The sequence below is a fragment of the Dendroctonus ponderosae genome, unplaced genomic scaffold (genome assembly GCF_020466585.1).
Source record: "Dendroctonus ponderosae isolate FM_Combo_2020 unplaced genomic scaffold, Dpon_F_20191213v2 Dpon_F_20191213_1, whole genome shotgun sequence".
Classification (NCBI taxonomy): Eukaryota; Metazoa; Arthropoda; class Insecta; order Coleoptera; family Curculionidae; genus Dendroctonus; species Dendroctonus ponderosae.
Genome location: NW_026017110.1, coordinates 62,456,642 through 62,473,000, shown reverse-complemented (window position 1 = coordinate 62,473,000; position 16,359 = coordinate 62,456,642). Strand labels below are relative to the sequence as shown.

Below are 16,359 nucleotides of genomic sequence, written 5' to 3'. Positions count from 1 at the left end.
CGCGATTGTAAATCTTGGATTTAAATTTTTTACGCTTCTCTGAGGACTACTGGCTTATTGTGGCTGAGCCCCTTTGAATGATAATTTACTTGTTAATACATCAATCAAATTGGTCAATTTAAATGATTGTTTGGTGTTTTTCAGCTTAATTTAGTTAATTTTTAAATTGCTTTAGGGCGCCTTCGTCAAAACGTCTAACCAGTTTACTTTTCAGACACCGAAATCAACTAAGATTCTTTGCAAAAAAACATTTAAAAGTAAAACCTTAATTATTAACATTCACATTTGTCGGTAATTTTCTTTTGGAGTTTCGCCACTCTAATTCTGCAAGCCTTATTTATAATGCTGAGTTTTCTTTGTCAAACCTCAAGGGTTGTAAACGTGTGATGGCAGGTCATCAAATGTGAAGTTTTACTAGTGTCCATAAGCGCTGGACTATACTGCAGATGTGACTGGAGATAACTTTAGATTTGAAACGAAACGCCCCATAAATTTTACTGTATTGATTTTATTGCAAATAAGCCTCAACACTTTAACTGATATATCTTTCTATCAGCAATTTTATTGGCTCAATTTGACGAATTGGTGCAGAAACATCTGGTCACAAAGCAAACTGCTTGTCCGTCAGGGCAAGTTTTATTTTGTATGTGAGAGTACTAAGATTTTTTCAGAGGAAATGATAAAATTTGAAGTGGAAACGGCATGAAATTCGCTATAACAGTAGTTTACAAAAAATTAGTTCAATTCAGTTTAATGAGCGAAACAACAGGGTAGTTATGCGAGTTGAAAACAATGAGTGAATTTATTGGCTGGAACAGTGAATAGCAGGGGGCAATAAATATAACTAAGAAAATATGGGCGCAATATCCTTATACAGAAGTAAGACGATGGCGAAATAAGTTAGATCCGGATAGAGACGAACCTGCATTCGCCGGAAACTGGAAGTGAAAACTGGAGGAAGTCGGAAGTCCTTCCAACTAGTCGTTCCAAGAATAATCGCTTCTCTTGATTGCTTGTATTAGCTTTCGTCCGTAATAAATGTGTTTCGGATTTGTTCTCTAATAACGATTATTGCTTGATCTTTATTCATTTTATGTTTTCTTCTTTGTTTGATTCGGCACGTTATTGACGATATTGCCTCGGGATTTGATACGGTTGACCCTCGCTTAAAGTGCGCAAGGGAGGCAAAACTATTATGCGATACATTGTGCCAAAATATTTGAGTGGCCAGAATAAAATTGCTAATTTTGAGCAAGAAGGGCAGCAATTAATGTCAGCAGGACCTATTAAGTTAGAGCGTTGGCGGTCAGTAGCCCACATTAGTGGTTTCCAAAGACCATATGTTACAACGATTAATTTCTAGTTTTCTATAAACCATAGATGTATGTTCAATATGGGCTCAGCAAGGCACGGGTCTTATTAATTAGTCATCGGCATGTGAAGCAGTGTCCCATAATTAATGTCAATTAATTCCAGTAATTAGGTAAAACATTGCAACCCTATTAGGGTGACATTGCTACATGTGGATATTTAGATCTGGCTACAGAAGTGACATGCAGTGGCGCGCAAAGAAAATCGTCTACATTCATTGGCCAAAAGTTTTTCAGCTTCAATGCTGAAATCTAAAATTTTTCGAATATTAATTGGGAATTATTCACGCAGGTTTGGAAGATTAGTCATAATTTTCACAGACTGCGTAGGCTCAAGCTGTAAGAGAAAATTCCAATTAGTAAAGGAATTCATAAAAAAAAAAATTACCTTGACGATTCGATGGCTATTTTCTGCTACAGTTATCAAAARAACCTATATGAATCTAAAAAAGAGTGTGTTAATAAATCGCTTAACAATAGTAGGAGAATACAATATGTAACAATTTGCTCTGATAATTCGTTTTTTACAAATTGTCAATTATTTGATATTGTTTTGTCATTGTTTGAAGTTTTTTTGAGGCGAAATATCCAATAAACAATCTGTGAAAACATGAATCCGCCTCAACAATACAGAACTTATCTATTCATAATTTGCTTAAATTTTTAGTGTTATTGTTCGCGTTTTACGTTCCGATTTTTAAATACTTACACATGCAAATGATTTTCGTGATGCTTACGTATTTTGTAAAACTTTGGACTCGTTGCAGTTGCCTCGACGCGTTGTCTGAAGAAAAATCTGAGAAAAAATCGRCAATTTAGGATTGAAAAACTTCTATCTAATTTAGGATTGAAAAACTTCTATCTAATTGAAAAAAAAATGTGTGGACTAAGACTGTGATTATTCATGGTTCAAAAACTGCTTATTAAATTATTTTCAATTAGCTCCATTGATATTAAGCTTTTGGTTAAAGTCAAACTTTCACTTGCGTGTTTCTTGAGGTCAATGGTTTTTCAGATCTAAGTTCTCCAATGTGCCCCAATAGCAAAGATTGCTTAAAATTGCTTAAAATTTGCAAAAAATGTCTGAATATTTTGATGCGTTCTTCAATGAGCTCATGGCATTAGGCCTGAGTAACTCAGTAAATTTTTAGAAGTTGGCGCAGTGCTACGCAAATGGCTTGGTGCGCCAACCCAATGCACTGGGGCCGTAACTCACTTCCGTTGCTGAAAAAAATGTCATCTAATGGCTTTTTTACTTGTTTTAGATTTATTATTTTAATGACCATTTATTAATAATATTTTTAAAATGTCTACATTTTTTGGGCAAGTTACTTTTCTTCTAAATCCTCAATTTTCTGAAGTTACACTTACAAATTTTGAAAAAAAAAGAAAAAGTTTTGAAACACCATTCCAGTTTCGAATTTGGAACAAAAATAAAATCATTTTCTATCAAAAAACCAACGGAATAAGCGAAAGTTTATAACAGATTATTTGGAAATATCGTCATCTCCATACCTCTCAACACTGTAAGAGTGTGTTTCAAAAATTTTGGTTTTTTAGTTTTGACTGAATTTTCTTTTGCTTCACTTTCTACTAAAACCGCTCTAATTTGTAGAGTGTCACTTAAAAATACTGACGATCTGGAGGACTTTTACGCAAAAAACTACAAGAAAAATTTATAGCTTAGTAAAAATTTTACATAAACATTTTTCAGCATCGAATTCGGGAGAAAAACGAAAATAAATTCCTCCCGTTTTTCCCAAAAAAACATTAAGTTTTTCTGCAAAACCGGTCACAAAACTAAAAGTATTTAATCGAAAACGCAAAAAATCGCATGATTTTTTAGTTTGACTTAAAATACTAGCAATCTTTAGGTATTTTCTGTTAAAAATTATCAGATAATAAACACTCGCCTCCTTAACAGCTTTACAAAAATTTTTGAAAATTCTTTTGTAGCTTCGAATTATGGACAAAACCGTAATAATTATTTCTGGCTGTTTTTCCGAAAATATTTCCCCGAAGTGAAAAGGCGAAAGTTTATAATCATTTATTTGGAAAACTCTTTGAAACTGGGGTTTCTTCACTTTTAGGTCAATACTTCTAAACAACTTAAAGTCTGAACCGCGATTTTCCTAACGTTTTACTATAAAATAATGACAAACTGAATCTTTTATGCGAAAAAATTAGGAAGTCGATTTTACAAGAAAACTCGTTGACTTTCTTTGGACTCAGTTCTGTTGCAGCGAAAATCTAGATGACTTTTTTCAGTTGTTTGAACAAAGTAGTAAAAGATTACTCAGAAAAAATGTTGACCTTTTTTTCGATGTGAWAATTCCAGTCTCAGGTYTCGTAAAGCTTTAATAAATTAATTATAACTCATTAACCCATGAGTTATAACTCGTTAACTCAGAGAGCGGCAACAACTCCATAGCGCTCCCTCACGCATTTCTCACTTCCGTGAGGTGAAAATGATGTAGAATTTGAGGCATCAAGAGAATTGCGATTGAGAGAATTGATTGCGGCGGAAAATTTAAAATTCACATGTCTATTTTTCGAGCTCATTGGATTGTTCTCGACCTAAGAAACTCACAAAAAAAAAGTCGGGTAAAGATCGTGAACGCTCAAAAACCGAGAAGTGCACACAGAAAGTCAATTATTTCAGATGTGAAGCTTTTGCTGCGTTTGGCAATGTGCTTGTTACATTCCGCACATCCCTGAGATGAAAATGATGTGGAATTCGAGACGTTTTCAGATGATTTATATTGTTTCAAAAATTCGACTATTCGAATGAAATTTTTGGTTTAAAATAAAAATTTCACATGCGAATTTTTTGGCTCAATAAATTGTTTTCGACTTAAAAAGTCCCCCAATATGCAGTAGGTAAAGTTTGTGGGTCTGTAATAAAGAATATATCGTCGGTTAAAAATTGCAACCGTTAAAAAACCGCGTGTTTTTCAATAAGCACGTTGGATTCGTCGCTTTCTTGAGATCCAAATGATGGATTTTTTTTGGCAAATGTTAGAAGAACGCCCATGTTGATGATGATTACCTACATGTTCGAACCATTATATAATGTACTCAATAGTCAATGCGGCATTAGAACAACTGACGTACCATTCATGACATGCAGAACTGCTGATTGATGTTAACTTCTACAACCTATTCGCACGTGACACATGTATAGGTATATAAGGGCGTTGATTGAGCTGCGCCCGATATATTTTACCTAAGGTATTATTGGATGTCTCTGGCTGAAATAATTAATCTTGATGATTTGGACATGTATTTAATCGAGTATTCGACTATGAAGTTGGAAACGTGACTGTGCAAGCCAGGACAACTTAGAACTTGAAAATTGATAATTGGGAATTGTTTATCCAAATTGGTTGTCTGTAATTCTGAATAGACATTCTCATATATCCCCTTATTGATTCCGGCTCCGATTACCCTCAAATTGAATCAATTTAGTATTTATTGTATTAGTGCATATATCCCTCTCTGCATTTAATGACGATCCTAATCTGCCAGCAGTAATTAGTCCAAAGCCTGTCTAATTAGTGTGTAAACTATATTACTCTTAGAGAAAGTAAAACAAATATCAAGTCAGTCAAAGCAAGTTGAGAAAATAAATGGTGATTGAAAAACGGTGTCCAATGTCAAAGAGCACGAAATTAGGGGCGCAACTGGAGGTTCCTTTGTGTCAAATAAGACGCCCACATTTGTTTAATTTCAGAAGGCGAAATTCGGTCGGTTGTCATTCGTCTTTGCATATTACCATCGAAAAATTATTATTCATTACGCTTTAATGATCACTCGAAGCGACACTACTGGCAAAGGGCTATAAAGAAAAATTTACGATAAGCACTTCAGTATTGTGTTGTACACCATTATTAAAATGTTTTCCTTAAAAATTAGCGCAGTTGCAACGCATAAAAGCCGAATAACCTCCCCGAACAGTAAAAGCGCTTTTGTTTCCTTAATTACTTATACTTTTATACGTTTCTTTACTTGTAATAACTTTTTGCGGCTCTCAAATAATAATCCGTTTAAATGCTGAGGAGGGAGATAAGCCCCTTATTTAGGAGAAGCACAAACAGAAAATTAATGCCTCACACAAAAATTACTCTCGAATTAAAACATCCAGATATCACATTAAAGTATTACCGTAAAGCCGTCTTAAATAGTTAATTAGGAGAAACGGCGTCTGATACTCGCAAAGAACGCTTAAAGCTTAGCAAAAGCGCACTCCAAAAATATATTACACAGGGTGTTTCATAGCGATGTTCAAACACCTGGAAGGTATTTTAAATTCTGGCCTTTTCCATTTCGATTTTCGAATTTTTCTGAATTGGACTCAACATCACTTCATCATTGAATAGCCAAAAATATAAACGTTTTTGAAACTAATGGGTTGTACGGATTTTTAGGCCGTCGTTCGGCAGAATTTCTTCCTGACGTTTCGCAAGCACGAGTTGCTTGCATCTTCAGAAGTGGTTTGCTTGAACGCTTCGATCGGAACAGTGTAAGTGTTCAAGCAAACCACTTCTGAAGATGCAAGCCACTCGTGCTTGCGAAACTTCAGGAAGAAATTCTGCCGAACGACGGCCTAAAAACCCGGAAAGCCCATTAGTTTCAATGGCCTCGAAAGTCTGTCTCTTTTGATAAACGTTTTTCTCGCAAAATGAACACCCTTTACTTACTTCTAATTTTTGTTCTAATGTTTAAATCTTGAAAAGCAAAGTATTAACAAACCGGGCATCAACAGGATCCCAGTTCTGGTTTCCTGATCGAAATCGTTGCAATAAATTCAGCAAATTGAGAGCTAATCTACATTAAATTTAACGCATATCCTCAATTGGAGTTTTGAAACGCCCTCGGTTTAGTTAGTACAAGCTGGTACCTACTTGAATAGTTTGAAGTCTATATGAGGCCTTTCGCACTTAAAGTTATCACGCAAAAAGACAATCAACGTTGCTTTGGCTTAATGGTCATTTATGAACATCAATATTTAATACGCTTGGCGTTTTTCCTAGTGGAAACCATGCAACCGAATCTATTTTCCCTGTTTTTCTGTTGAAAATTCTTGCCAATTCTTGGTTGCTAATACTCTTGAATGATTGAGTCGAAGGAAGCGTTACTTAAAAGGAATTCTAAATCTAGTCCCAACAATGGCTCTTAGTGCACAAGTCAAAAGAAAGAAAAACTTCATAGAGAGTTCCATTCCTATAAAAAATGCCCGATTATGGGCTTCATTAACTAACACGAAGGTGTCCCGGATGTAAATGCTTTACTTTTCGCTGTCACAAATTACCCCTCCTATCTGTTTTCCAATTGTTTTATGAATATTTAATATTAACTGCTTCATCTAGGCCTTTAAATAAAAAAAAATAATTTATGATCATTCGAAGTGATTAAATATGCAATTTGTCTGGACAGAAATCGTCACCCCCATCCAGACTTTTCGGTTTCTTAAAAAAACAATGACAGAAACGCGGAAAAAATTGGTGTAATTTCCTGGAAAATCTTGAATTATCCCCTCGTAAATTTTACATTCCGGATTTTTACGTCCAACCCATACTTGAATGAGTATTAATTCCAGCAGAGCCCATTAAAATGATTAAAACCATTTTGCAAATAAAAACGGGCATGTAATCTGCATAATTCTCATATAAAAACTGACAGAGTTTAGTGTCAAAGCGTGATACGGAGCGATTTTGCGGAATTCTAATAGCATTAATGCTTCTTGTAGGAATTTTATGTTCCAATATTTACAAGATTGCTTGTGCAATTTAATAATTAGTAATACTTTTCCTGCGTGCATCTTTTTTACGTTTGCGGAAACAACCTGGCCAATTTATCGTGCATCAACTGTATTTAGTTATTAATTGTGATAATGCCAATTGGAATAATTCGTAATTTTCTTTAGTTGCCAGTTTCATCCGCGCATAGAGTATGCGGAAGAAATTTTTTTCTCTAATTTGCTTTTGCTCTAATTTGGGCAATTTTATGGGATTTCACCATAGGTTTCCTAATAGGTTCGACCTGCAATTCTCTATATATAATTAACGGTTTATGCGCCAGAATTATTCTTGAGGTTTTGGAAAGGAGTTCTTGGGTGAAAACTTCCATTTTGAGACTTAATAAGCTTGTAAGCTAGTGAAACTTTGGATTCCTGGTGATTTATACGAAACTTTCCAAATTTTTTGAGTCAAGCATCTTCTAAAGCTGGGAAAACTTTCAACTTTCTACTGATCTTAGTTGGGAAGATTCGAATTTTGAAAGAACAGAGCGCAGTTGGTTTAAATAGTCAATTTTGAGAACTTCTGTTCCCAAAACTGGTAGAAATAAGGATTCCTGGAGATTTTTGCGAAACTTTCCTGCTTCTTTTACGCCAAATGTCTTCTATAGATCTTAAAGTTTTAAGTTGCTATTTGCTGTCGTGTGGAAGATGCAAAGTTTTAAAGAAAATAACCCAGTTGAGTGAAAACTTTTATTTTGAAACTGAGACTTACCAAGCTGGTAAAACTTGGGTTTTCGGGGGATTTGTACGGAACTTTCCAGATACTTAAATTCGAGCTTCTTCTAAAGCTGGGAAAACTTTCAACTTTCTACTGATTTTAGTTGGGAAGATTCGAATTTTGAAAGAACAGAGCGCAGTTGCTTTAAATCGTCAATTTTGAGACCGACTTTTTCCCAACTGTGTAACTTTCGGGCTCTTTTGAGGCAAGTGTCTTCTAGATCGTCGATCGAATTTTTAATTGCTGCTTGAATTTCTGAAAGAAATAGCGCAGTTGAGTGAAAACTACTATTTTGAAACGAGACTTGCCAAGCTGGCAAAACTTGAAATTGCGGGGAATTTTTATGAAACTTTGCAGGTGTTTAGAGTCTGATCTCGCTGCCAGAGATTTTTTTAAATATCCTTATACTCAATAAAATTATTTTCTTAACTCTGCTTTAATTTGCCTCTGTAGTAGGCGTTGACGGAGTTTAATATTTTGGCTGCACATTAACACAGCAAAGTATTTCAACAAAAACCTAATAGAATTAGTTAGTGTATATTAACATGGCACACTGTTTCAGTAACACTAGGAATAGAAATGAGTTTATCGAAAATTAAGTTAGGTTTACCGGGCAGATCTAATAAATGAATCAGAGAGAATGTAATTAAGGTTTTTGCTTCGCAAAGAAACCCCGAGTAAACTTTATTAAGTTTCGGTGATATTTAGACGGAAAAAAATACGGTTCCAATCATTAATCTTGTTTGTTACCAGAGAGGGTTCTTTTTGCTCGGGGCATTTGTCGTTTTCTTAATGTATCGATGGAGTAGCATTTTGACGAGGATAACAAATGTCAATTTATCTTGTATGCATCCCGGTATTGACCTGGATGTGTTTAAAAGTAATGATGGCTTTCCAGCATTTTTTTCGATTAGATTGAGAGTATCTGGGAAATAAAAGTAAAACAGCCATAAAAGCATAGTAATTTGACAAAGGACTATAAACCTTAGAATATCTATAAAATCTGGAAAGCGATAAAAAGTACCGTTTAAAAAAATAGATGAGTTCTGTTGAGGGGCCTATAGGATCTTGACGTAAGCGTGTGAATATTGATACTCATGAGTTACTACCCGACCAGCCCTTCTGGGTAGTAAAATTCGGCTACTAAAAAATAAATACAACCCTGATTTATATTCTTAGTTTATTCAAAGCAACGGCACATAAACGATTTTATAGCTTATAACGAATTTCACTAAGGGATGTCTGATTTTTTCTATTAACTAGATGGCTAAAATGGTTTATGGCAAACTGACATAGTCGATATATCGTCATGCTTTCGCATATGAAAGATTCAGATAAAATAACACATTTGCTACGCCTTTTGTGCAGACAAATTTTATTGTTTATTTTGGTTGATTAGAACTACTTTGTTGCATTGTATCGTGCCCGCTTGATCACTTTGAGGAGTATTTTATGGATAAATGTAAATCATAAGCTTCAACGACCCCTCTGAGTGCAATATCGATCTGTTTACTCGCAGCTTGATCTTGATCGGTTCCTCATTATGAATTTAGTAGATAATTAGGACATTAGTAAAAACCCGCAGGGACCAATCTGTTTTGGACAGTCTGAGACTAATCTGTATTGTGGTTGCATTGAGATTGTGCAATCAAATCATATTATACGGTTAATGATGTAATACAATAGGGATTAACTGTTCGGCACCTTGGTTAATAATATTGGAATTACTGTTGCCGCGTGGTTAAGCCTTATATTCTGGGCCTTAATTATCAATATTTCCGAGGAAATGAGTTTTAACTTGATTTGTCAAGACCCAACCATTCTCGACCTATGAGAAAACTATAAAACAAACAAGCATTTTGACTTTGAACAAACGGCTGAAGCCAACATGAAATGAGATGCTGAAATATTAAATAGAATCGTGTATTAATTCCACACTAAGGGAGATGGCTTTCTAATTTGCTAATTGCATGCCATATAAGACTAATTTAATTGAACAAGCGTATTTAGACATGCTTATTAGTTCGGCTTAAATCAACGTTAGAGTTGTTCTAATATTTGCTGTTAGTTTACTTGTTTGCTATATTACGATTCCACTATAGCTCTGAGCGTTTCCTAAATTCAATACAGCGTTAACAATCAACATGAAACGTATCTCATATTTCTGGTTTGCTCAAGTGGTTAAACCAGGAGCAATTCGCATTTAAGTATCAAAAATGCAAGTAAAGTTCCACTTGTATTGAGGCTCCCAGGAAGCCTCGGGGCTAAAAATTTAATTGGAACATTGGAATGATTATCTAATCACGAAAACAATGGACAATAGTGAGAGTAAATAATAAAGTAACACTTACTCGCACTATAGTTTATCTTCTTTGTGTTTATTTTTAGCAATTCTTTTGTGCTGTAAAGCAATATGTTATAGCTGTTGGAACGATAAAACCGAGTTTACTGTCATATTTTATTGATATTATATTTGGAATAAGTAACACTCGCATTGAATTAGATTATGTTTTATTGGAAAAGCGCTCTGAGAGATAAAGTTTTATTTGCGATCAGTTGCTGCGAGTGGATTTCTCTTGTGGGGGTTCACCGTATAAATTTTAAAGGCGAAACTATATTTTTGCTCGTTTTCACGTCAAACCATATGAACCGTGTTAAATTAGTTTGGAAATGCAAGGGCTATTGACAAGTCGTTTCTGGACCCGATATTTTTGTCACCCTAAAACGTCGGTATAATAGGACAAAATGGGGACGGTCAAAGATATCTCTCGAATAATAATGCGAGGGCGAACCGAAGGACTTCAAAACGACAATTCAATTTCTTTGGATGATAGATTTCCGCCAGTAAGCCATAACACGAATCATCTATTTTACACTCACGAATTTCCATTTTACATATGAAAGTCTCCCTTTCTGGTTAATAGGCAATTTTAATACGGTTCGTCAATTTATTATGGCATGCTTCATACAAAATATCATCTCAATATAGTATATTAATTTTTACAAAGGCTTCCCTCCAGAAAAGCAATTTTGCAAAGTAAATAATATACCGAGCAGATCTTTCCGTTCGTCTTATCTTAATAACAAAAAGGAATATTTTCTTTAAAATTTCCCCGCTCTCACTTCATTTCGCTTTGTTCATTATATTTTATTTCCTGATAGAGCGGAGCAGTTCACCTCAGAAGTTATGAATGTTCGTTTGTTCTAATCTAAAAAGAACATTTGGTGATTGAAAGGCATCCGTATGCTAAAGTTGGGGGAGAAAACGTGTGTGTCTACTCCCTGTTGTCGAACGGCCCTTGGGATTAAATTTTACATGTGGATTGACAATAATAACAATATATTTCTAAAGAAATGAGCTTTTAAAGCTCGAAAACCGTCTTTGATGTTGGTATTAACAATCCGGAAGTAAGACACCCCCTTTCTGCTCATCTCGTCGTCGAGTTTTTTACAGAAACTCGCGTATTTTATTTAATGTTCCGCAAAAAAACATTCATTATTCTGCACAATGAACGCGCATGGATTAATATTAAACTTTGATGTTTTAACTGAAAAAGGGATCTTTGAACTTGCTGCTCAGAATAAATAATGAGGAGTGAAAAATGAGCTTTGACGATTGTCGATTTTAGTACTTAATATTATATTCAATAACTACCCGATGAGTCAAGCAAATTACCTACATTTCCTCGAACACTCCACACGTTCACTGGCGCAAACGTCGATACCCGAAGACAAAGAAACATATATTAAAGGCAAGCCCTTCTGCCCAATGAACAATAGAATTAAATTTTTCTTAATGGCAAAAGAAGACTAGGAACAGATTTGTTTGAGTTTAGTTTCGCGATGCATGAGCCATTAAATTTCCAGGGCAATAAATTTTTGATACTAGACCCTAGAAACAGGTACATTGTTAGAATGTAGCACATAGTAGTAGATGGAATCAAGTGCAGTTCTATCAGTTCTATCAAAATTTTTTTTTTAACATTACAGAAATGTGCATGTTCCTAATGCAATTGCGTTATATAAACTCAAGGATACCGCTGGTGACGTTTGTATCGTTGTTATTTCTCCTTTTGTTCCTTGCGAAGGCTAAACATGCACTAATATTCTTTACGACGCCCTTGCAAATGTTTCGATAGCTTTAACCTTGATAAACTTTTATAAAGTTGCCGGAGAGCTGTAGCTTTTAAGCCATTATCGACAACAAATGCATTTATGCAATTTGGAAAAGTCGTCCTTCGATGATATGAATGTGGGGAAAAACATTCCACCTTGAAAATGTATTTAGAAATTCAAGTGCAGACCAAATGACCTATATCTCAGAGAACAAAGCAAAATCGATTCGTTATGATAGAGACGCTATTTTTAGCGCAATTCATTATAAAGTTTATTAGGATATCCCTTTGTTCCTCATTTCTGCTGGATTCTTTATATGTTAGTCGAGTCTCGCTTCTATGGCCAAGCAACAAGTACATATTTCCAAAGAAGACAATTCAATCCACATGGACGTTTTATTAGATGCCACTGAACTCCTTTAAATTTTCTTTTGTTTCGTATTTTATTTTCAATACGAGGGCTGGTACAGTTCAACCAATTGGTTTTTCAGTGTGGAATTTATGGTTTGCTCTTCCCGGACGCTCAATTTACTTTCCAAACTTGATATTTATGTTAATGGAGACCATTAAAACATGACCCAAATAAAATTTCGATTTCTGAAATGGCAATCTTGATTCACTATCAGTAATATCCTGGAGAAAACAAGCCAGAGAATCATGTCCAGCAAATTAATCCACGTTAATTAATCGGTCATTATTAAAAGTTTTCTAACTTTGCCAACGAATTCCGCTAACTGAACAGCTGCCAAGATCTAAGTTAGAGATACATCCGCTCCATAAAGCTCCCGACTATCCCTGGTAAAATAGAGTGCCATAAAAGTTTTTAGGTAAGTGGGAATAAAATGCTACGAACAAAGGTGATCTCTTAAATTCAAAATGGATGCTTTCAGCGGATATTTTCCTAATAAAGAAAACCCTAAAAATTCGAGACAGTATAGTTATTTTTTATTGCCATCAGCACTGAGGGTTCTAAAAATCATCACTTGATTTTCTTTGTAAATTAATTAGTTTCTCAAAAGAAGGTAGAGTAACCGTAAATTGACCTGGTCATTTATCAGCAAAGATTTGAAAAATACCACGGTAAAGCCTATCAACAATTTGTGTTAAACCTCGTGCTCAGTTTCCAAAAAAAGGTTTTCTTCTTTCGTTTTATTTTGGTTTATTTAATCTTTGCACGTTCGCTGCTCAAAACCATAATACTTAGTCGACTGCAAATATTGACCAGGAAAAACCAACATTTCTGGTGTCCGTTTCTTTTTCCTTATCCTTTGTCTTTGGATCAATTACTCAATTTCTCTTCGGTTGGTGACGCGTGCTAGAGACAATATCGGGGTTATTAGGTACAAGTCTAAACAAATAACATCCGATAAATCGGATCTCTCAGGATATTTGAAGAAATGTTTTCAGCCTTGGACTCAAGTAGATTAAAACATACATTTTAACAGTTTATTTAGGTTCCCTTTTATCGCTTCAGTTTTGAACCGGTATCGCATAAAATGGATTTGAAACACTGCGGATTTAAATGAAAAAGTAATCCGAGCCGATAATTTTCGTCTGGTGGTCAAACTTAATTACTTTAATTAAAATTGACCGAACTTTACCGCAGCGGATTCCAGCTTCCTGAGGCTGGGCCAAATTTTCCCTCTCTGGATTTCCAATTTTTGGCTTCGCTGATTAAATAAGGTACGTAACGAGGGGTCATCTATCAGCTCATCCAACCGAAAAAATCCATTTCTCTAATTTTTTTCGGTTTCCTTTGGATAATTTATTTTCCATTGGACATAGCAGAAATGTAACAAGTAATTGTTAGTTGTAAACAATACGATTGCCTGATCATTGAACAGCGAACAGTGATTTATGGCAAATAAGACAGTGTATTATTCAGTTTTAATTTTCCGAAACATAAAACAATTAATGTATACGAACATGATTTCTGTGAATCCACTTATCGTCAGAACGTCACGTTCGGACCATCAAAACCTACATTAGCGCGACCCAATAAAATTTACAATTCACCCCCTTTCAATTAAAATTTAATTATGTATACAGGTTGGCTGATAGTTAAACAATAACAAACGTAACACGATCATGAAATAAACGGCTAGTAACCTAGGCAAACTTATTACTGACCAGAATATATAATTAATGGCTTCAAATGGAATTGGCCTTTGTCAGCAAGATCATATTCCGTGAGACGAACACAACCCTTTACGACATATTGCATTCGATATTTTACACATTGCATTATTTTAGCCACAGGATTCACGCGAAATGACACATTTGTACATTCCCTTGTCGTATTATTTTATTTAGTTAAATGAAGGACCATTAGTTGGCTGTCAGACCGACTCTGCCGGAGCAAAAACAGAAGCTCGTTAACACGTTCTGCCTCAGATCACAAATTTGATAACATCCCGACGAATATTGATAACTTCGATATTTTTAAAATGCAAGCCCATTAATTTATCGGCAAGATAAGGCATTGCACCAGGAATCATACCTCGAAATCCTGCAGATACTGAACTCGATTGATTTTCATCTTTTAGCCGTCTGTATTATTGTAATAAATTACTTGTCTTTTAAACGGCACTAGTTTCTTGAGAGCAAATTGATTAGCTATTATGTTGAGCTACAGCAAATTAGCTTTGCTACTGAATGAATTCCGGCTTTTATATCCAGTGAATAATTACATTTAGGAATGTTTTCCGGGCTTTGAAGCCGTGGTCTATCGGAATTTCTTCCTGACGTTTCGTCCACAACTGCGGTGGACATTTTCAAAGGCGATGAGGCAGTGGGCGAAGTGATCTCCCGTGCTTTCCGACTAAGACTGGTCGGAAGACCACGGCTTCATAGCCCGGAAAACATTCCTAAATGTAATCGCGTTTATGTATGTGCTTAAATTTAAGTTACTCACCCGCATTGGAAAACTGTGGAGAACTTCTTTGCTGCCTGGAGCTCTGCAGTTTTTGCTTTAAAACGAGCAACTCCTGCTCAAGTCTTGCGTTGCCTGCAACGGTTTCTTCAAGTTTTTTCGAGTTCTGCGCCAACATCAAGTGGACTCTGCTGAGCTCATTTTCGAGCATAAACTGCTGCCTTCGCGCTTGCTCGATTTCTTCAGGATTGTTCAAACCCTTCAGTAGACGGTTCCGAAGGCCCCCAAGTGCTCGTTCGATGTCTTCTTTGTCTCGTTGAAGATTGTGAAGGTTTCGAGATTCTTCTTGAATCAAACCGTCTAGTTGGTACAGTTGACGCACTTTTTGTTGAAGTTGTACATGGCTTGGCTCGATTCTGTTCCAGTCTCGTTTTTCGTCTGCTAGAAGTCGTCGCTCCTGCACATACTGGTTGAATTCGAGTTTTTCGCGGATATGCCTGGCAATGTCAGTTCTCTCATTAGGGTTTCTGTAGAGCGATCCTAGCTTTACCATGTTGTCTACTAGGTTTACCAATGGTTTGCGCTTCTCATATTGCTTTTCCAACTCCAGAAGGTTTTGTTTGATTCGCTCCAATTTATGCAGATTTTCCATTCGTTTCATTTGGTCAACATTATGAATGTGGATCTGAAAAAAGTGTGCTGATGTTGGACATTGATATGAAGGTTGATTAGAACTAGATTGAACAAGCAGCCCACGTTGTTAGCGGCACGAAAAGACATGTTAGACTCCACCATGTTCAAGCTGACCAGGATCAGTTTAGGAAGATTGCTGGTTGAAAAAAAGTATCATCAAACCTGAAGACTATCAATTTCGTTATAGCAACTTTCGATAGCCTGAAATGTTTGCGCCTGCTGCCTACGCAATTGGATTAGAAGTAATACTAGTTCCTCATGAGTTCTTCCAAGAAGTTCACCGGCTGATACGTTCATTTTGGTTTTAGGAATTAATTCCTTAAAATTGCATTTACATCAGTATTGTTTAGTTTATAAATAGGATCAATTTTTCAATTATTGCATGGTCCATACTTACATTTTGTGATGTCCTAAATTCTTGATCACGCTCGTACATGCACTGAGGTTGATTACGGGATGAGTAATTTGATCTTATAAATTAAAAATACGTTATTGAGACATTTGTTTTTTATATGCGACTTACATATTGTCATATTTATAAGCTGTTCGGTCTAGATTTGTTACACTTCTGGCTTGCATAGTTTGGATCGTAGGAGTGACGCACCCTTTCGCATTCACTACTCTTGGAAAAGTGTCTCTTCCTAGAGCAGCGTCTTTCGTGCTTATTGATATTGACCCAGAAGCTATAAGAACAGATGAATTTGACATTCACATTAAAATTTGCAACTGCTTCATTTAGGACCAGAGCTTCAAACGTATTTACAAGCACTTTACAAAGTCTGAAATATTAT

At 35.5% G+C, this 16,359-nt stretch overlaps 2 protein-coding genes across 4 annotated transcripts in view; both read right to left on the bottom strand.

Annotated features, from left to right (window-relative positions):
* The window catches only part of LOC109540988 (pair-rule protein odd-paired), a 104,796-nt gene that overhangs the window by 8,764 nt on the left and 79,673 nt on the right, over positions 1–16,359 (bottom strand). For both annotated transcript variants that reach the window (XM_048661616.1, XM_019909602.2), the window contains one exon: positions 2,108–2,166. The gene's annotated coding sequence lies outside the window, so the exon portion shown is untranslated. The remainder of the gene's footprint in view (positions 1–2,107; positions 2,167–16,359) is intronic.
* On the bottom strand, positions 14,884–16,353 carry LOC125502672. 2 transcript variants are annotated; one of them, XM_048661617.1, is made up of 4 exons: positions 16,092–16,353; positions 15,966–16,038; positions 15,731–15,886; positions 14,884–15,560 (listed from the first exon to the last, which is right to left on the bottom strand). In XM_048661617.1, the coding sequence occupies exons 1-4, from the start codon at positions 16,274–16,276 to the stop codon at positions 14,910–14,912; spliced, it is 1,065 nt and encodes a 354-aa protein (XP_048517574.1). In that variant the 5' UTR covers positions 16,277–16,353; the 3' UTR covers positions 14,884–14,909. The 2 variants fall into 2 exon arrangements, with proteins under 2 accessions (XP_048517574.1, XP_048517575.1); XM_048661618.1 differs by lacking the exon at positions 15,731–15,886.

Excerpts from the sequence above, each read along its gene's own strand:
- LOC125502672 (XM_048661617.1), bottom strand. The coding sequence starts at position 16,276 with ATGTCAAATTCATCTGTTCTTATAGCTTCTGGGTCAATATCAATAAGC. Across the intron at positions 15,887-15,965 it reads AATTTAGGACATCACAAAAT|GAATTAATTCCTAAAACCAA; the intron begins GTAAGTATGGAC and ends TGCAATTTTAAG. Across the intron at positions 15,561-15,730 it reads ACGAAATTGATAGTCTTCAG|ATCCACATTCATAATGTTGA; the intron begins GTTTGATGATAC and ends CACTTTTTTCAG.